This window comes from Panicum virgatum, chromosome 9N (assembly GCF_016808335.1).
Source record: "Panicum virgatum strain AP13 chromosome 9N, P.virgatum_v5, whole genome shotgun sequence".
Classification (NCBI taxonomy): domain Eukaryota; kingdom Viridiplantae; phylum Streptophyta; class Magnoliopsida; order Poales; family Poaceae; genus Panicum; species Panicum virgatum.
In genome coordinates, this window is record NC_053153.1 from 4,924,854 (window position 1) to 4,945,158 (window position 20,305).

The window sequence follows — 20,305 nt, forward strand, 5'->3', positions numbered from 1 at the left end:
AAATCTTTTGTTCTATATATCCTTTCCGGTTGGGATCCATTTCAAAACAACCGAACAAGACCTAACTGGGCTGGAAAAAGGCCGGCACGCCGCCTGGCCGCTTCAGACCTTCACAGGCGGTTTTTTCTTTTTTATATTTAAAAAAATTAAAATTTCAAAAATATATATCTGTTTTGGAAAATTTCAAAAATATACCCCGGTCGCCCTATGGGGGGCGACAGGGCTCAAATGTAATTTTTTTCTTCTTCAAATTTGCAACAAAGTCCCTGGAGAAAAAAAAGAGGGCCTGTCGCCTCCCAATAAGACATACATACAAGCATAATACAACATTAACAATACTAAATGCGAATACATCTTAAACCGATGAACATCATATGTTATAGATCATGGCATGAAATCATCTAGATCGTCATCCCAGTTGACAGATGGTGGTGCTGCAGGTTGTGTAGTATGGCTCGACGAACCTCTTGCTTTCCCTTTCTCTCTTTTCTGGATCTACGTTCATGTACAGGGGGAGGAACATCATGTGTTGGAGGCCATGGTTTGGGGAGCATGAAGTCATCTATGTCGTCATCCCAGTTAACACAAATTTGTGCTGCAGGTGGTGCAACATTACTTGACGAACCTCTTGCCTTTCCCTTTGTCTCCTTTCTGATTCTAGGTTCATGTACTGGGGGAGGAACATTATGTGTTGGAGGCCATGGTTTGGGGGGCATGAAGTCATCCATGTCGTCATCCCAGTTAACACAAGTTGGTGGTTGAGGTGCTGAAGCATGACTCGACGAACCTCCGGGCATTTGTTCTTGCGCAGGCCAAATACTATCACCCGAAGATCTTATCTGCCTCCTTCGTCTAGTTTGCGGCATAAGTCCATCACCGAAGATACATACCAATTTACGGAAATTTGGTATCGTTTTGTTAATCAAGTCCGTGTCCTCGGGGTAATCCTAGCATATAATTAAAAAACAATGTTACTGTTTCATAAATATGGATTCGAAATGACGGACGAGATTAGAACTGAATGAGAGTTACCTTAATGTGCATCTCATACACCTCTGGCCGCATCCATATCTTACAAGAACTTTGTAAGAATCCAATGATATTAGGATGATTTGCTAGTTCACATACTCTCATGTATATCTTCCGACGTTCTAGCAGGTGTCCCTTTACATCTTGCGTCGTAATACCTCGAAATAATGTGAAATCTTTAAACTCTACTACTTTGGACAACACCATCTCTATCGTACCATCCGCTAACGGATCCAACTTCTTACTGATAACAAGATGAGTCATGATATCAAGTATTATACTAGATTTTTCTTCGGTCCATGAAAATCCTCCACAATTTGAGGCAGTCATTGCCTTATGCTGCAATATCAATAAGGTACTGTCATAATTCTATTCTAATGTATAATTATTTTATTTGAAAAAGTCTGTAATAGTACTCAAATTGTAATACTAAACCAGTGTTCTAAAGCACCAAATCTAATTCAGCTAATCCACTAATTAAATTAAATTGTTATACAATATCAATGAATTCATACGGAAGTTACTTGTAGATCAGGAGTACGCAATTCGGCAGAGCTTCGCCGCTTTTCTTCTCCTCACCCCTCTCTTTTTTCCTGAATTTTTAGGCTCAAATGACAAAGGGAATGGCGGCGAATGGCGGCCAGGGCTTAAATAGAGTGGAAGGCCCCTGTCGCCCCCCCAACGGGCGACAGGCCCCTGTCGCCCGTTGGGGGGGGGGGGCGACAGGCCCCCTTTTTTTTTCTCCAGGGACTTTGTTGCAAATTTGAAGAAGAAAAAAAATTACATTTGAGCCTTGTCGCCCCCCATAGGGCGACCGGGGTATATTTTTGAAATTTTCCAAAATGGACATATATTTTTGAAATTTTATTTTATTTTAAATATAAAAAAGAAAAAACCGCCCTTCACAGTGCCTGGCAACTTGGCCCTTGCTTCGTTCTGTTTGGTTTGCGCTACAGGATCTAGCGCTAAGAGAATTTTTTTTGTATTGTAAAATTTTTTCATAGATTGGTGTAACTTTGGGCAATGAATCTAGTGAGCATAATTAATCCATGATTGGTTACAGTAATGCTACATTAACCATCCTCTAATCAAATGATCAAAGATCTCATTAAATTCGTCTCGCGAAGTAGTGTATGAGTTATGAAATTAATTTTATAAACTGATTTTATTTAATATCCCTAATTAATGGTTAAAATTATGCTTAACGTTAACGTAGCACAAGCCAAACCTCCGACTGGCAGCCTGCAGTGCGCGCGGTGGGTGGCCTGAGAACGCGACAGGATCCCGGTTCCGATCCGTCAGATCCCGGAGAGGCTATTCATCGCACGCGCGAGAGGGACGCGACGCGGCACTGCAGGTGGACTCGTGCAGCACTGTGCTTCTTCTTCCTCTTGATTTCGCGATGGTGATGGCCGCGGGGTTGTGGGAGGGGGTGGTAGGTGGGGGGAGCGGCCGGCGGCGGCCGGGGTGGTGGTGGGCGGCGGCGGCATTTAGGTTTCGGGTTGTCGGGGTTTGGGGCAGCTCCATGGCCTCCGGCTATAGACGAGGAGGAGGCCGGGGGACGGTGGTGGCCCGGCGGCGGCGGTTCGGCTGGTGGAGGGCGAGGCGGCACGGGAACGCCGCCGGCCGGGCAGGGCCGGACAATCGATGGGCGGTGGGCGGCCGTGGGGGCGAGAGAAAGCGACGGCGGTGGTGGTGGGCGAAGGTGGTGGTGGGCGAACGGAGCGGCGGCGAGATTGATTAGTGTGGCGGTGGCGGAGGGTGGCGGCGGAGGCCGCCGGAGTCAAGGGAGGCGCTCGACGGCGGGGGCAGGGGGCCGCTCAATCTAATCGCAGAGAGCCGTGAATAGACGCACCCGTGAGATTCCGGCGGGCAGGAATCACTTCAGCACGGGCAGGTGTCCGCATCTGTGCACACAGCAGCAAAACAAAACCATCTGTACTTTTTCTCACGTAATCAAACAACGGAGCCCCATTCAGCAGTGGCACGTGGGCTGAGGGCTCCGGCCCAGGCCCATGGCTGCCCGCTCCTTGCCGTTGTGACCACCCATCTCTACAGCAGCTGTACTGTACTCACCCACACCCAGTCGACGCTCCAATAATCTACAAGCAGTAGCAGAACTCTCTCCCCGCCGGCTATGACATCCATTCCTCGATGCTATATTATTGTATCCTCAATGCCTCCCTGAAGCCGATGCTGAAGCTGTTCTGCAGGCCGCCGGCCTTCTTGGGGAGCCCCAGCGTGGGCTTCTGCATCATGGCCACGAACTCGTTGTAGTCTATGCGCCCATCCTGCAAGCAAACAAGAACCACCAGGCAATCCAGATCAGCCACGGTCTCAGAGACGACATTGCATTCAGAGTGTTGTGAAACTGAAACGGAGACACTGGCGTACGTTGTCCTGGTCCACCTCCCCGATCATGTCCTCGAGCTTCACGTCGCCCAGGCCGAACTCCTCGCACGCCAGCTGCAGCTCGTCGGCGGTGATGTACCCGCTGCCGTCCTTGTCGAAGTACTGGAACGCCGCGAACAGGTGGTCCTCCCGCTCCACCTTGTTCAGGTGCAGCGTCGCCGCGATGAACTCGCCGTAGTCGATCGAGCCGCTGTTATCCACGTCCGCCTGTTGGAAATGGGAAAAATAGCAGCTCAGGTCTGTCAGGCACAGCAAAAATTCCATTCCACTCGCATTTTGGCTTTTGATCCACGGATAAAAAGCTGAAGATGTAGTGAGCAACTTACTGCTTGCATGAGCGCCTGGATCTCGGACTCCTGGAGATTGGCGCCAACCTTTTTCAAGCCGACCTTCAGCTCTTCGAAGGTGATGGTCCCGCTGTTGTCTGTGTCTATCATCTTGAACATTTCTTTCAGGCCGGCGATCTCATCCTCGGATAGGTTCTCGGCAATCACCTGGAGAGAACAAACAAACATATCAGGACAAGCAGTTTGGCTCAAACTCTTTGTCAGGAACATTCGGATAGCATTCCTTTTTTTTTTCTTCCGCGTGCTTTTGTAATGCGCTTGTGTATCAGCCAAGTGGACAGCAGCTATTCACTGAGTATATGAGTACAAATGCACAATGATGATAGCTAAAGTTTATTCTTTCAAGACATGCTTACCCTAAGAGCCATCTTTTTCAGCTTATTCATAGCTGAGAACTGTTTCATACGGGACAGAACAGCAGAATCCAACGGCTTATCAGGAGCCAGGCCACCAACCTGGACCCATGGATGCCCTAATAAAAGAAGATAGTTGCAGCAATGTTCAGTGATAAATGCATTGCTGATGGTCTGTACTCTGTACTTCTGAAGAAAAACTGCAATGCATGCATAAACGGATCATGCAAAGTTAGAAACTCACGTAGAACTTCATGAGCAATCAGTCTCTTCTTTGGGTCCCTAATAAGCATTCGTCTCACAAGATCTTTGGCGCCTTCAGAGATACTAGGCCACGGCTCTGACTCGAAATCAAGTTTCCCATGTAAAACCTCTTCAAATATACCCTGCTCGTTCTCTGATTGAAAAAAAATACAGAAGGCATAATTAGTCCGAGAGATTGAAAAAAAGATGTGCATTTTTAAGGAAATTTGCTCAATGCTGAACTAGATGTGAGCGAATTTTGCACCTGCCCAGAATGGTGGCACACCACAAAGCAAGATGTAAATGATTACACCGGCACTCCAAACATCTGCCTCGGGACCATATTTCTTCTTGAGGACCTCTGGTGCCACGTAGTAAGGGCTACCGACAACATCAGTGAATATTTGACCTGAAATAAGATCCACATATAAATATAGAGGAAAATGCAGAATGACTGATATCATAAGGATGGATGCAGACTGCAAAATAATAAAGGTGTGCGGCTGTGTGTCTCAACTGTTGGTGACACAATATGAATTCTTCGAAATAAATTTGATGCCAAGGACCATATTTGCACCAATAATTCAACCAATCGGAACATAATGTAGTACCCACTAACCACATTAGCAGCCAATGAATGCTGAAATTCGGAATTCCAAATTTGCTGGAAATCAAATCAGTACATTGAAGAACATCAGGTGCCATTCTCCCTGTAGCTGACCGAAATAGGGTCATCAAAGAGCCCTAGCGATATAAATGTGTACTAACAATTCCAATTACCACATCATAATAGGGTTTTCATGAGTAGCATTGCGCCACATAATGCTGTTCAAATGTTGATAGGATGGGAGCAGATGACTAAATCATGGATCAAGTTGAAGAAAAAAAAAATCAAGGTACAATATGCTGATTCATGTTCATATAGTAGCAATGCAATGCAAGCTCTTTGGTGAAAGATGCGAGCGCAGAAACTCACCAGGCCGAAAGAAAATGGACAGACCAAAGTCAATTGTCTTGAGAGAGGCCTCCTCCTTCTGGTCAACGAAGAGGAAGTTCTCTGGCTTGAGATCCCGATGCATTACGCCCATGGAGTGGCACACCTCGACGACGCCGACGATGACCCTGGCGAGCTCGGCGGCCTTCCGCTCGGTGTAGTGCCCCCTCTGCACGATCCGGTCGAACAGCTCGCCGCCGGCGCAGAGCTCCATGACGAGGTGCACGGCCACGGCGTCCTCGTAGGCGCCACGGATGGAGATCACGTTGGGGTGCCCGGCCAGGTGGTACATTATCTGGATCTCCCGGCGCACGTCCTCGACGTCGTCGTCGGTGACGAGCTTCCGCTTGAGGATGGACTTGCACGCGAACTCCTTCCCGGTGCTCCGCTCCACGCAGAGGTACGTGGTGCCGAACTGGCCCTGCCCGAGCCGGCGCCCCAGGCTGTACTTGTCCTTGAGGTTCTCCGTCTTGCGCTTAAGCACGGAGCCGACGAGCAGCCCGGCGCTGGACACGCGCTTCACCTGCGGCACCTTGGGCCGCGGCCTGGGCGCCTCGCCGGATGAGTTGGAGCTGGGGTTGGTGGCAGTGGCAGCGGCAGCGGCAGCGGCGGCGGCGGCGGCCGGCTTGGCGTCCTGCTTCGCGGGCTTGGGCGCCGGCTCCGACTGGGAGGTTGCGATCTTGACGGGCTCAGGCGCCTTGCTCTGCACAGCGACCTGCACGTCGGACGCCGGCTTCGGCAGCGCCGGCGGCGGCGTCCGACCCGGGCTGCCCCCGCCGGGGCCATTGGGTGCGGCGGGCAGCGCGTCGCCGTCCTGCGGCGCCTTCCACAGCAAGGTGGAGACGGACTGGAAGAAGCCGTTCTTGGTGATGCTGGGGCCGACGCACGTGTTCCCCATCGCGGCGGGGCCGGGGCCGACCGCCGAATCTTTATCGGGCGCCTCGCCGGGACCGGATCCGAGGAACAGCTCCCGACTCCACAGAGCTCCGCGCCGCCGGCTCAGATCACGTCGCGCGCGGATACACACACGCCTCCTCCGGCATCCGGAAACGGCCCCTTTTTCTGGGCAGGAGATCAGCTGAACAGCGGGAAACTAAGGAAGGCGAAGATAGAATCCGAGCCACAACGATTCGCGCGTCGAAGTCAACGCGATGCGCGGCGCGATGAACGAAGCTGTCCCCGACCCGAACTCGAACTTGCAATGCAGAAACCTGAAGCCCCTTAGGAAAGGCCAGCAGCTACGCGTCAGGGATATCGACGAATCGGCGGCAAGAAAAAGGGGAGGAATTGTTCAATGGAACAGCAGGCGACGATGGATGGACCCCGTCCAGCCGGCCTGCGCTGCAGGTGGACGAAAGAGTCAGAGAGCGAGCAGAGCAAACGCGAGCGCGAGAACCCAAATTGTCGAGAGCAAGGAGGGATCGGGGACCGGACTGACTAACCAAGCTTTGGAGCAAGGGACGGCACGGGCAGCTATAGCTCGGGTAACGCACAGGCACAGCTCCTCGGCAGATCGTGATCGAGGTAGGTAGCTCTAGGGAAGAAGCGAAGCGGGGACGGGGCCAACAAAAGGGCAGGGGTTTGCAGGTGGAAACGCGTGATCCCTCGGAGAGATGACGAGCGGAAATGAGGGGTTACGTGAGGGGAAGTATGAACGGGTGAAGAAGCGAACAAAAAGGGAGATCCAGGAGCACGGCAGCAGGGAGAGGAGCCGGGCGGGGGGACCAGAGGAGGCGGCTCGCAGTGCAAGACAATGATTGGGTCTCGGGCGGCTACTCGTGCCTGCCTAGCTGTGGGTTTGACATGGCACGGGCACTGGGGAGGGAAGCGGGTGGAGGAAGCGGGCGCGAAGTGGGGGGCGGCGAGCGGGCACGACGGCCGTGTCATTCTTTTGTCCTGCTGCCAGAGGCGATGCCCCGTTTCTTCCTTCCTTCCTTCCCTTCTCGCCGATCGTTTTGGGTTGCCGACCGGGCGACCGGGTCGCGTCGCCGTCCAAAGTCCAACGCGCGTCGCCGTCGGCCCGGGTCCGGGAGCCAATGGGCATCTGCATCTCCGCCTCCCGGACGCGGCAGGTGGCCGGTAGCATACTAGCATCCCAGTTGAGCCTTCCCAGCTGCCGGATTACACACAGATTCAAAAAATTAGGTAGGTGCGCGTCAGTTGCACGACTATAAATAGTAGTACGAAGGTATCCGCCAGTAGCTTTCTGGAGAAGTGGTCAAGCACACGGGAACAAAATATTTTCGCGGCGTGGACACGCACGACAGCATGGCCATGGCACGCAACAGCTCGGCAGAGAAGAAGCAAATAACCGCGTACAGCAAGTGCGGAAAGCGAGGTTGGATGCAGATATTCTATGCTAGAGTTCTGAGCTTGTTGGATGATGTAAACAAAAATACAACAGTGCATTACACTCCGAGACAAATATACCGGAGGCAGACCAGAGTTAAAAAAAAAGCAGACGGCAGGGAGGGAAGGTACCAAAAATTACACCTGGAGACACTTTTGTTCTATTTTACACCCCAAGAGCACAAGCGTATGACACAACGTGCAGACATGCTGGTCGGCTCAGACGAGCAAATGAATTGGGTGGGGGGAGACTCTACACTGACCTTGGGGGGCTTGGTTTACACGCCAGCCATGAGATGTGGTTTGTACTGTCCTGCTGCTGGAAAACCTGTATGGTCATCGTATCAACCAAATCATACCTGTTTTTCCTGCCCCGTGATTATCAACCAAGGCGAGAGATATCACCGAGCAGTGCTGCCCCATCCAAACTGGCATCATGTAGTGCAGATTCCAACAGGGGCTCATCTCTTCTTAGGTACCCTTTTGACCTTGATCATTCTTCTGTTCGACTTGTCACCACCGCCGCCACCGCTGCCCAAAGAGAAATTCCCACCCTGAAACTCTAGACTGCCAGCAGCTGGGAAGGACGGATTCTGCTGTGCAGCTTGTTGTTGGCCCCCGAACTGAAAAGCTCCACCTGGCTGCACTGCAGGAGCGCCAAATGCCGGGGCAGCGGGGGTACTATTCTGCTGTCCAAAGGGTGAACCAAATATCGGTGCTGGTGCTGCTTGGTTCGTGTCATTTGCCATGCTGTCTTCATTCATCTGATCATTTCCGGGGGAGCCCATGCCAAAGGCTGTGTTCGTATTTGTCATTCCAAATGCAGGCTGCGGAGTAGACGAGTTCATGCTTGTGTTTGCTGTGGTAAATGAGAAAACAGGAGGCTGAGATGAGAAAGTTGGAGCAGGCTGCGCTCCAAATGCAAAAGCACTGCCAGAAGAGGCCGATTGTCCAAACGTAAATGTGCTTGGAGGGGATGAACTTGAGCTGAAAGGGTTGCTGAAAGTGGAGGCTGATGAAGCAGCGGTGGTGCTGGCAAATACACTTGTACTGGCCACTGTTGATGCACCAGCAGAAGAGCTAGCTGAAGACAATGTAAACCCAGTACCTGAGCTAGAGCTGAATGGGTTCGCAAATGGAGCCCCAGCCCCAAATGGTGAATTGCCAAATCCCCCCGATGTGGATGTTGTCGCTCCAAATGAGACGGTCCCAGGTCCAGATGAGGAAGCTCCTGCTCCAAAAGACACGGTCCCAGGTCCAGATGAGGAGGCTCCTGCTCCAAATGAGATGGTCCCAGGTCCAGATGAGGAAGCTCCTGCTCCAAAAGATACAGTCCCAGGTCCAGATGAGGCAGCTCCAACTCCAAAGGTAACAGTCCCAGATCCTGATGAGGAAGATCCTGCCCCAAAAGACACGGCCCCAGGTCCAGATGAGGCAGCTCCTACTCCAAAAGACACAGTCCCAGGACCAGATGAGGTAGCTCCAACTCCAAAGGGAACAGCCCCAGATCCTGATGAGGAAGATCCTGCCCCAAAAGAGAAAATACCAGGTCCTGTTGAGGGAGCTGCTGCCCCGAATGCTGATGAAGTTCCAGGTGTTGACGATGAAGCTCCAGCACCAAAAGACATGGTCCCGGAACCAGTCGAAGAAGCTCCAATTCCAAAAGAGAAGGTCCCAGATCCAGATGATGAAGCTCCAACACCAGGAGTCACGGACGGGAATGGTGAGCCAAATTGTGGTTTTGGACTCTGGGATGGTTGTTGCATTGTGTCCTCTGGCTGCGTCAGCTTACTACTAAAGAGTGCGCTAGCAGCAGATGGTTGAGAGGTACTGCTAGTAACCGATGTGCTGAGGCCAGTAGAGTGGGCTGGCGAGTTGAACCCAAAAAGGCTGTTTCCAGAGCTTGGAAATGTAAATGGTGCGGTTGAAGCAGCCCGAATACCAGGAGCGGTGGAAGTATTAGATGGCGCAGCCGTTGCAGCGCCTGCAGCATCGCTTGAAGCTGCAACTAGAGAGAAAGTAGGTCCAGATGTGATGGGAGAACTTGAAATAGGTGAAGAAAGAAGTTTTGATGATGGTTTGCTGGCTGAATCTGGGGCTGTAGATTTCACTTCATCTGCAGCACCTCCTATCCCAAATGATAAGATGCTAGCTGGCTTTACCTCGGCAGTTGTGCCATCTGATTTAGCTGATGATACCATTGAAAAGCCAGCCGAAGTACTGGAAGAAAAATTAAATGCTGTAAATGCAGGAGATGATGATGAAATAGCTGGACTGCTACTGTATGCAGCAAACATGGTGGAAGCAGCTGAGCTGACAGCAGGTTTATCAGTAGGTGGGACAGTTGGGAGCTTTGGTGATGAAGAGTTTGAGAAGCCATTGCTCAGGCTCGCAGAAGTTGATGCAGCAGAAGCAAAATGGAGAGGGGCATTAAGGGTTGCTGACGCGGTTGATGGCACCACCTTGTCCGATGATTTAATGACATCTTCTGCTTTTTCTGTTTTATCACCTCTCTCAGAACTAGTTCTGTCCAATATTGTGAGCTTGGTGACACTGGAAAGTGGAAACATAAAAGGCAGAACAGATTAGCAGACTTAAAAATATTGAAAACAGCTAACTTACATTCCAAGAAGGATCAGTTTAAGACTAAATTATTTTGTTTTCATTTTGAATGACCAATTAACAACAAAAAACTTGACAAAAATCAGAAATGCTCATAGGTTCTATCACCATCGTTCATTGTCAATATAAAGATCCATATCTAAAGAAAAGGACGCGTACACTTCTCTTTCCAACTAATATCGAGTCTTACCAATCTCATGATCAGCAGAGATCAGGTAAATAATAATAATAATAATAATAACAACACTATATCTCTCAATGCATCACTACTCCCAGCTAGGACAAACAATACATAGTTCTCAAACTCCATTCAGTTCAATGGCACAAATCAATGATAGACCACAGCAAATTGAACCTAGGTTAATACAATTTGATGATATTGAGTGCCCAATCATGTTTTCACTAACCTGGTGGAAGTATAAAACTCAATAATATTATGGTGCAAATCTTTACTACCAATAGAGTAAATGGTCCATAAATAATCAAAAGAAAGATGAAGCCAAGAGAATCACCTCTGTCCAAATGTTGATTTGTTTTTAACATTTGGTGTTTCCAAATCTGGTGCAATAGACTGCTTGAGGCCAACACTAGTATTTGAAGCACCAGTCTGTTTATCATCATTAACTGAAGCAAGCGGCATTACTGACACACTAGTTGCAGGACGGGTACCAGGAGGCGCATTTGAGAATGCAAAACCAGCGTTGTTATCCACAGAAGTATGAGGAACTGCTTTTGCAGGATCATTTGATGAAAACAAACCACCAGATGAAGAGACAGATTTAGATAATGATGCTACATGCTGTTCACTAACTGGAGAATCAACCATGTTCTTCATTAAGTTTGATTCAACCTTTTGCTCTAATATATTTTGTCCAACTTTCTGCTCTTTTCTAGTTGAGTCAGATTTCTGCTCAGTTGTTTTAACCTCTATCTTACTTGATAGACTCTTGGATGGAATGGGGACCACCTCCAGGTCATCATCCAACTCTGTTAAGTCCTTGAAAACATAAAAGTGAAGGGAAACAACATGGTGTCAGTTCATGAACACTTGACATATGGCTGGATTACATATGATGAAACAAGAATAAACCTTTTGCATACCTCTATCACAGCCATTTTAAAGCCTGGTTTCCGTGATGTGGAAGCAGAAACTGAGTTCCCCAAAAAGGTAGGTTTATCAGACGAAGCAACTTTTGAAAATCCACCTTCTATCATATTTAGCTTGTCTTTCTTCAACAGGGAACCATTCAAGTCTGGGTCAAGGGGTCCATTTGCACCATCCAAATCTTGAAATTTCAGGGAACTAGATGGGTCATACATACAGCTTGGCCCAATATCTTGCAAAACAGGTTTCTTCGACATTGAATTACTAGTATTACCAGTTACAGGTTGCTGTCCAGACTGCTTCTCTTTAGGAGATGGAGCTATTATATTAAGCTGCTCAAATATCTTCTCTGCCATTTTGTTTGATTGAGCTGGTATGGATGGAGTGTTATCACTAGGTTTATTATCTCCATTCTTATGGGATTCTTGGGGTCTTACAGATGTTGTCCCAAGTAATAGCCTTTTTGAGCTCGGAGATTCCTGGATGGATGTGCTGTCTTCAGTGAAATCAGAACCACTTGTACGGCTAGTAAGAAGGTTTCCTCGAGAAATTGCACGAGCATCTCTAAATGGAGACATCATATTTGACTTCTGCCGAATTCTACGAATGGGACCTATAGATCCAATTTCATTCTCTAAGTCACTCCCTCTTCGTTTTAAGACCTGTTAGGAAGATAGAAGTATAGTGAGAAAAAAATCTGGTGGATAAAGTTCAGGCAATGCAGAATTTACATAAACCTCACAAAGTCACAAAAAAAGTTCCTCAATAGTGTAGCTAACAAGTTGCAACATGATATTGCTATGATATTGTACTTGCATCAATAAACGAAATAATTGCTTTCTATAGCATAAATGTTTGCATATGCCACCGCACAGCTATATCAGGGGAAAAGTCCTAGATTTTACACCTTCACAACCTTAACTCTGAGACATATCTATATCTCGTTCTAAAGTATAAACATAATGCAGTAAGAAGAATAGCATGCTTCAGTACAAAACGCTATTCAACACTCTGGCTATTTAATAAATTACCTGCCTGCCACCAATATGCGAACTTTGTGCTCGTTGGGACAATGAAAATGTGTTCACATCGCTAGAGCTCGAACCCTACAAGATGCAGACAAAAAAAATTACTTCCAAAAACTTTCGAAGCTCTTCTGAACGCATGAAATTGAACAAGGAAAAATTATCTAGTACTATGGGACAAAGACTCCAAGAGCATGCTGTGTGGAGCACATACAAATAAATACGGATGACCTCTGGTAAAGAAATAGGTAATAAACTACAACAAATTAAGTCAAATTATTTTAACTTGGACCAACATCTATTATCAACACTTATTAGGTATGATAATGATGTAAAGAGGATTTGCCACAACATACTTCCATGACACCACAATTTTAGTAACATTTACAAACATACCAAGATAGGTTTGATAATCAATATTGTATTTTCGAGGCTGTTGCAATGCAAAGCGGGACTTGACAAACTAGAAATTATAAGAATCTGACATGATGTACATAGATATAGTAACCTTAAAATAAGGAGAGCGGGACATTCTATATATCGCTGACCGCCCCCGTAATCCTGAAGTCACATAGCCATTTACAGGGAGCCCAGGGTTTTCATTCCCAAATTCAATCGGTGCCTGAACAATGGGTGGTCCAGGTCTCCTATCGTAGGCATCGTTGCTTGCTTCACCTTTGTTCTCAAGAAACAATCGGCTTCGCAGACTACTTGATGGAGGTTCCCTCGAATAGCGGGAGCTCATATATTGTTTCGCGAGTTCTGCAGGAGACTTAACATCATGACTATGTACCTGCAAAAGTGCAAGTAAGATATGAACTAAATTAAAAAGGGACCAGAAGTTTCAGACAATAATACATAATCGGAAAGCTACATATAGGCTCGCAAACACTTAGGCATTGCAAAGTGGGTGGGCCGCCATGCCTCGCCTTACCACCTTAAGAGCCTTGGTGATTCACAAAGAATTCGAGGGAAATGCTATCCAATCTAAATATGAAGAGTAACTGCAATAATTTGAAGAAGGTAAACATATACTACCATACATCCTAACCCCGGAGATACTGGAAAAGAATAATGAACTGTACAGGTGTTTGGTGTTCCTCTAATTTCGCTCTGCTTTCATGACTCCCAGGTATTGAATCAATAGAGTTTTCTGTCACTTTATACTGCGAGTAACATAAAATGCTTGTATGAGCAGGTTTCGTCCTTACTTTAACAGTTGGAGATTCTGCAGCCATCTGGTGTGATGTGGAACCTCCTATTGCATCAATTCTGATACCTTCATTATTTTCCTCACGGAAAACAATAGATTTAGGTGGATCAGGCTCAATGGTTCTTGCGCGCAACAAGTCTGTAAGACGATCGAACTCAACCCTGCACGGTAATAACTCAACATCATGAACAGCTTTAGAAGCATTAGACAAAAAATAAATTGTGAAAGGAACATGTAAGCACAAATCAAAGAATGGTGAAAAGCACAATGGAACAAAAGGGAATATCCTTTGAGAAAATAAAGATTTAGAACAAAAGAGGATGAACATCACAGAACCAGATAATAGATATTATAGCAGAGATGATGGTGAATAATATTCATCAACTAAGAATCGGCAATTGTACATTTTAAGAAAACATAGCTGTTTAAACACTAGAATTTGAGGAATAATAATTTAAGTAAATACATACCTAGTGAATGTCTTCCGCATTAACAAGTGCTCTACTTCAGACAATGCTTTGTCATCTGATGTGGCAGCTATGTTCTTCCCTTTATCAATTGCACCCTCTGGTAGTGAAGGTGAATCCTGCATTAAAATTTCAAATGTTCTGGTATGAACAACGGTGAATGAAATGATACCATATACAGCACATGCCACATCAAAGACAATACAGCGTGGTGCGTTTAACTGCTAATAGTCAATTGCTACTTACAACATTAGTTGAATCAGGGAAGTCCGGTGTTGGATCATTATTTCTTCCTGCAATCATAAAACATCCATCAGACCAGCAACTGTATAATTCCTAGTCAATTATTACGCACAAGTCCGAACTAGAATTAAGAGCCAACAGTACAAACAGAATGGAGACGAGAAGAGGATCTCTTATTTCACATCAAGCAACGAAACATAAGGCTCCGATAGGTTGATTACATCCCACATGCTAACAATTAGACTATTGATCACATCCCACATGCTAACAATTAGACTATTGTAGCTTACGTATATCAATCATTGTGGTATCCTTGAGACGTATATCTAAACAACAATAATGCACCATATGTATCGCTCCAAAGCACAGTTTTAAAGCTTTCCGTTTCTGCAGGAAAGCTCCTGTGAGTTCCCCGAAGCAGAACAATTTGCTTTCATCACAAGCTGAACCTTACGTATCAGCAATATATCTGCCACAGCTAAAATTACCAAAAACCAAAGCAGGTGCTTGCTTGTAAGGTAAACCCTAACATGCCCGGAAAGGCCGAAACCCTAGCCCAAGCCAAAATCACGAGCGGTTGGAACAGACACCAATCTCATGAGCCAGGGAGGGACGCAGAGGAATCTCAGGCTCACCGTGAGTTGACAATTGCAGCGACGGGGCCGGCGGCGGGGCGAGGCGCTTGCGGAACACCGAGCCGAAGAGCCGCGCGGCGCCGCCCGCGATGAGGCGGGAGGCCGGGTCCACGAGCCGGGACACCCAGCCGCCGCCTCCCCCGCCGCTCTCCCCTCCTGGCGCCGAGGATGCGGACGCCGCTGCGGCAGCGGCCGCGAGGCGGTGCGCGGCGGCGGCGGCGGGGGGCCGCTCGTAGGGCGTGGAGGCGGCGCGGGTCGGCGGGCGGCGCCGGATCTTCCCTCCGGCGCCTGCGCCGGAGCCGGCGTACGGGCTCGGGTACATGGCGCCGGGGCGGTGGCGGAGGCGCGCGGTGGAGGCGGAGGCGGAGGCGCGGTGAAGGGGACTAGGGGAGGAAATGGACGAGGCGAAGGCTAGGGCTTCCTCCCGTCCCGCGAGTCGCGAGGCCCGTGTAGTTCGCAGCTTCCCGTTTCTTTCTGTTCCAGTGCTGGGCGAGTAGGCGTGGGCTCGCGGCGGATACGTAATTTCTCGTACGGGCGCCTGCCGCTTCCCGGGCAGGGCAGCCCATCAACGTCCGGATTTGATAGTTTGAACTTTGAACATGATTAGAGCCGTTAATGCGATGGGTGGATTTGAAATTGTGAACTGCCTTATTTTTTAATCTATATATATCACGCAGGCAGGATATAAAAAGTCCGGATGCTGTTTGAGGTTATCGTGACTAATGAATAGCCTCCCTACCTCACGTGATACCGCTTGCAGTTACGAGTTTGGACATGCAAGTTATTTCCCTACAGAACAAACGCAGTTCACTGTTCACATGGTTTTCAGTACAAGTCCTGCAGAATTCCAATAAAATTTGCGTGTTCCGTCCTAAACCAAACACACAGGTGCAGCCTGCAGGAAAAAAATGTTCAACAGCGATTTTAAAAAGGAAAAGAAAAGAAAAAAAAATCAGTGTTCAAAGTTCAAACACCAACTTCAGAACACATAAAATAAAATAAAATAAAGTACTCCTCAGTGTCAGGTTTAGTTGGTCCTACTCCAACCACTGCAGTGTTATCACAAACAAAAAGAACCATTTCGGCGCACATGGTGCGGTCTCGCCAAGAAATTGCCCGGCAGTGTTCTGCGTGCCACGTAGGGGTGGCCTGCCCCACAGGCCACTACAGTCTACAGCAACGGCATTCGTTGGCTCGTCGCCATGTCCGGTCATTTGCTGCTCATCTCCGGTGGCCGTGCCCCACCTGGATCGCCGTGTACCACTCAGCTAGCGTCAGCCTCTGGCTGCACCCTGCACGACCAGCTGGTCAAACTGGACGGACGGCGACTCACCAGGCCGCGGCACGCCACCCACGCGGGGCATCGCAGAACAGAATCAATAATCCAAAGCGGCGAGTCTATTTGCCCTTTCAAGCGGTCATGGCTCATGAAAGAAACATTGAGGAATCAGGGCAGGACCGTATCAACAATTAACGAAAGGCAGTGTCCAATTGTGCAACATGTAAAAGGCATGCTGATATGCACCAACAAAACATGGTTCTGTTGGTATCACCATATGTAGTTAGATGTCCAACTCCGAATAAAAGAGGGTGGTTGAACACACATTCTAAGTCATTCGAAAGTAAGGAGGAATAACTAATAAGAGTGTTCTGTAATTGCATGGCGTGTTTGGCACACAAACGCTGGTCGAGTTTGAGTTTAGATAACGGCATTAGGTGTAACAAACCGTATGCTGAACCCAAATGAGATGCAGGTCAGTTCCTCGTTGCTGTCTCCCAGCAGCTTCATAGTGAGAGTGTAAGAACCCTGCAACACAAAGAAATGCCACGAAAAAATTTAAAGAAATTCAGTCCCGAGAAATCCAGCAAACCTAGTTCACTAATTGAACTACATGAGTGGTGCTGGTTATGCTTACTGGTGGGGTGAATGATGGCAATGTCTGTTGGCTAGCTAGCTCGAAATCACCAGTTGCTGGGCAAGAGGTCTCATCACAGAAGTTGTGAGTTTCTGAATGAACGTGGAAGATGAAGTATGCAACATCTATCACTAGCTTCCCTGTAGTGATGTTTTTATCTGTATTCATAAACAAAAGCATCCGTAAATACCCTGTTTGGTTATGGCAAGAAGTAACCAGGTAAACTGACAAGGCAATAAAAATTAAATAACGAATATTCAAGATAAGCAAATCATAACAATATAAAACAGATCATTTAGATAATTTTTTTTTTCAATTTAGATTCATCAACAGTGCTCCAACAGCTATACAAGCCTTGTCCAAAGTTAAAATAACTATACCCATGTCTTTATAAAGTAAAATAATGCCATATGTCTGCTGACCATGAATGTCCAAAAAAAACTGCCTGCCAGACTATCATAGATTCAGGACCATTTGGCTTAAGCCCTAGTACCAGACAAGTCGAGACAAAACAAAATAGTATCTCTATTCTGTATGCTTTGCATCATTCTGAAATTCCGAATGCCTAACGCCTAAACGGCAACTCCTAGTATTGTTATGCATGAAAAGATGTCAGCAAAATTGAACAGAGTTTCTATGCAAAAACTTGCACTGTGGGCAGGCCATATGAGCAATTAGACAATAAACAACTTTGCAAAATTCTTGATCACATAAACAAAATTCTTTCTCAACCTAAACAATAGACTTAATAATAGATGATAGATCAAACATATGCTCCCTAGGTGACAGAGTACTGACTCATTCTGTTGTAAAAAAAATAGGTATCTAACTTCCAAACAATATTTTCATCTAAAATGATTTACGACAAGGAGATTTTCCAAATTTAGAGAAACTAGACTAGATAGTAACATCATAATTTGTGAATGAAGGTTCAGCTTTCAGCGAGCTATAACAGGATGGCTTAAATGCTAAAGTAGGTGGATAAAATCCACCAGATAATATGTAGATCTAAAACAGGTGGCAGTACACAATTTCATTATCCAAAATTTTAATTGACTTTACAGAAGGAAGAGTACTTAATAGTTATATAGCACAATATTGTTTTTACGCCGAATCACAACAGTCAATTTTACCCTGTTTTCCCCTTTAACCTACGCTCGAGAGGAACATATCACATAAGAGATGGCAGATCATTCGTAGGATACAATTTGTAAACCAAAATGGCCCTCATTGACTCGAATACTGGCATCAGTAAAAGAAGAAAGGTTAGAAAAGTAACAGAAGTCGCTGAATTGGCATGCACACGTGCATCCAAATTCCCAATATACGCTGTTCCACTTTCATGTGAAAGGGCACATTTGTCAAGAACAGTCTAATAGACTAATACATGACTAAGGAGAGAAGTTATTCACTTATTCTGTGTTGTGTTTGGTAGTTGGTACACCAGAAAAATCCTACAAAATTCTTATTGTGAAACAGGGGCAATGCCATAGAAATGCAGACGCTCACCAAACCCTAAGTTATGGCATGTAGGGGTGCAAATTGGTGACCCTTAGGTGCATCTCCAACTCTCTTTAGTTAGTTCAAAAGTTTGTACTAATTTTCCGAAATGAGATCTGATTTGGAGAAGTAGTACAAAATTTTGAACTAAACAGGGTTGGAGGTGCACCTGAGGGTCACTAATTGACACCACTAATGGCATGCTATAGAAATCAGCAGCTCGGTTTGATCTGGCAAACAGTATCCTCAATCCAGGACAATGACTACACTGGAATTTCCTCCCGGCTAATAAACAGGAAAGCACAATGGACTGCCGAACGCGGCTTATCCGTTATGATCCATACGACGCCATAATTCGAAACACAGAGCCTAGTCAGTTGAGCGATCCCCGTGAGCCGTCGCAGCGGATAGATTGGTTACCTGTGGAGGCAGAGATCTTGAAGGTAGCCGGCTCGCCCCTGACGACGGGATCGGGGACGACCTCCACGCCGCTCACCTTCACTGGGTAGTCCAGCCCCTTCTCTGACAAAAGAAAAAACGCACGAAATCGTCATCAGAACAAGCTCGCCCGCACAACCCCGCAGAAACAAACTCGAGACGGGGACACCCGGAAGCGCGCTTACTGCAGTACTCGACGGCGGTGGCTGTGGAGCCGGAGGGGAGGAGGAGGAGGAGGAGGAGCATCGCCGCCGCGGCGAGGAGGAGGAGGAAGTGCTGCTTGGTCGCCATCGCTGCAGGCGGGGCTCTCGCTCTCCGGCGTCTCGAGCGCAGCAGATGGATTAGCAGGTGAGGCCACGAATCCACCGCAGTGACTCGATGCGGGTGGGGTCACTTTGACGGTTGACGCATGTCGTCGCCCCGTCGGTGACCTGGTTCCATAGCAAGTGGGCCCGGTCACATCAGGGCGAGAGAGACAGTCTACGTGGGCCTCAAGGGCCCATGAGGAGGTGATTTTGCATCGGGTTGGGCTAGGCTAAATCACAGTTCAACTATACAATATTTTGATTTTTCCAAAAAAAAACTCGACCCCTGGGAATGACCTCTCCCGAGGTTTGACACGGAAGATATAATTTTTTCTCTTTCGCAGGGTCGAGAAAAGGCCACAAACTCCGGCTACCCAGGACGTGCCACTGACAGCAGTGGGGGCGCGCCTACGAACGCGCATTACGTTGTAACCGTCAGTGGACCACACATTTCCTGTTAAATAGCACTGCGAGTGGCCTTTTTTTACTCCGTGGCTGGCTGCGCACCGCGAGCCTTTGCCATCCGAGCTAACACACGGTCTCATTTTCCAAAAAAAAAGGAAACAAAACTATCCAATTTCAATCATCATGGGTTGGTCAGCTTCTCTGCTGCTGCAAACAATGCTACAGATTTCTTGAACAAGTTCTGGGAGTTTATTTTGTTCCTGTGACAGAATTTTGGTATAAGTAGGATTAGCCTTAGAGCATATTTATTTTATTTAATCCATTTCTTGACTTTTCAAATCGATTTGTTCTAGCATTGGCCAAAATGTCTGAAACCACTGAGATGGATGAGCACCCAAAGAAGTTTAGAATTAAGACCCTGATAAACAGAAATCTTAAACCCCCACCACTGTGCATCTTTGCATGCTCCCATTCTAAACCTTCGTTTATACTTCCCCTGAAGGTCAATTGGATTCCTTGTTCTGAACTCACATGGGTCTAGAGCCCCATAATAATACAATATCACAGTGCACACTGCACGATTTGTTTATTAGCTATGTTATACTGTACTACTAAGTCTGAAGGTCATTTGCATATGGTTTCTTGCCCTTCTTTATTCAAAACGACCGGTTTAAAAGGCGACTAATCAATTCAGCGTGTTTTTT

At 47.3% G+C, this 20,305-nt stretch overlaps 2 protein-coding genes across 2 annotated transcripts; both read right to left on the bottom strand.

The window, feature by feature from the left end:
• Window positions 1-2,952: 2,952 nt before the first annotated feature.
• LOC120690234 (nuclear pore complex protein NUP1-like) lies at window positions 2,953-15,480 on the bottom strand. Its single transcript, XM_039972817.1, is given in 17 exon segments — window positions 2,953-3,320; window positions 3,424-3,648; window positions 3,768-3,935; window positions 4,145-4,260; window positions 4,386-4,538; window positions 4,650-4,793; window positions 5,361-6,042; window positions 7,987-8,043; window positions 8,183-10,280; window positions 10,862-11,346; window positions 11,451-12,116; window positions 12,486-12,560; window positions 12,988-13,272; window positions 13,691-13,853; window positions 14,163-14,278; window positions 14,406-14,452; window positions 15,038-15,480. Coding segments are annotated over 17 exon segments (5,931 nt in total). The 5' UTR covers window positions 15,360-15,480; the 3' UTR covers window positions 2,953-3,191.
• A 1,022-nt stretch (window positions 15,481-16,502) lies between these two features.
• On the bottom strand, window positions 16,503-19,293 carry LOC120690233 (putative phosphatidylglycerol/phosphatidylinositol transfer protein DDB_G0282179). The gene is made up of 4 exons (XM_039972816.1): window positions 19,077-19,293; window positions 18,874-18,975; window positions 16,954-17,111; window positions 16,503-16,844 (listed from the first exon to the last, which is right to left on the bottom strand). The coding sequence occupies exons 1-4, from the start codon at window positions 19,180-19,182 to the stop codon at window positions 16,737-16,739; spliced, it is 474 nt and encodes a 157-aa protein (XP_039828750.1). The 5' UTR covers window positions 19,183-19,293; the 3' UTR covers window positions 16,503-16,736.
• Window positions 19,294-20,305: the final 1,012 nt, after the last annotated feature.

What these genes read in the sequence shown, in the direction of transcription:
- LOC120690233 (XM_039972816.1), bottom strand. Translation starts at nt 19,182, where the DNA reads ATGGCGACCAAGCAGCACTTCCTCCTCCTCCTCGCCGCGGCGGCGATG. An exon ending in CACCGCCGTCGAGTACTGCA is followed by an intron (nt 18,976 to 19,076) that starts GTAAGCGCGCTT and finishes TTCTTTTGTCAG; the next exon opens with AGAAGGGGCTGGACTACCCA. An exon ending in CAAGATCTCTGCCTCCACAG is followed by an intron (nt 17,112 to 18,873) that starts GTAACCAATCTA and finishes TTATGAATACAG; the next exon opens with ATAAAAACATCACTACAGGG.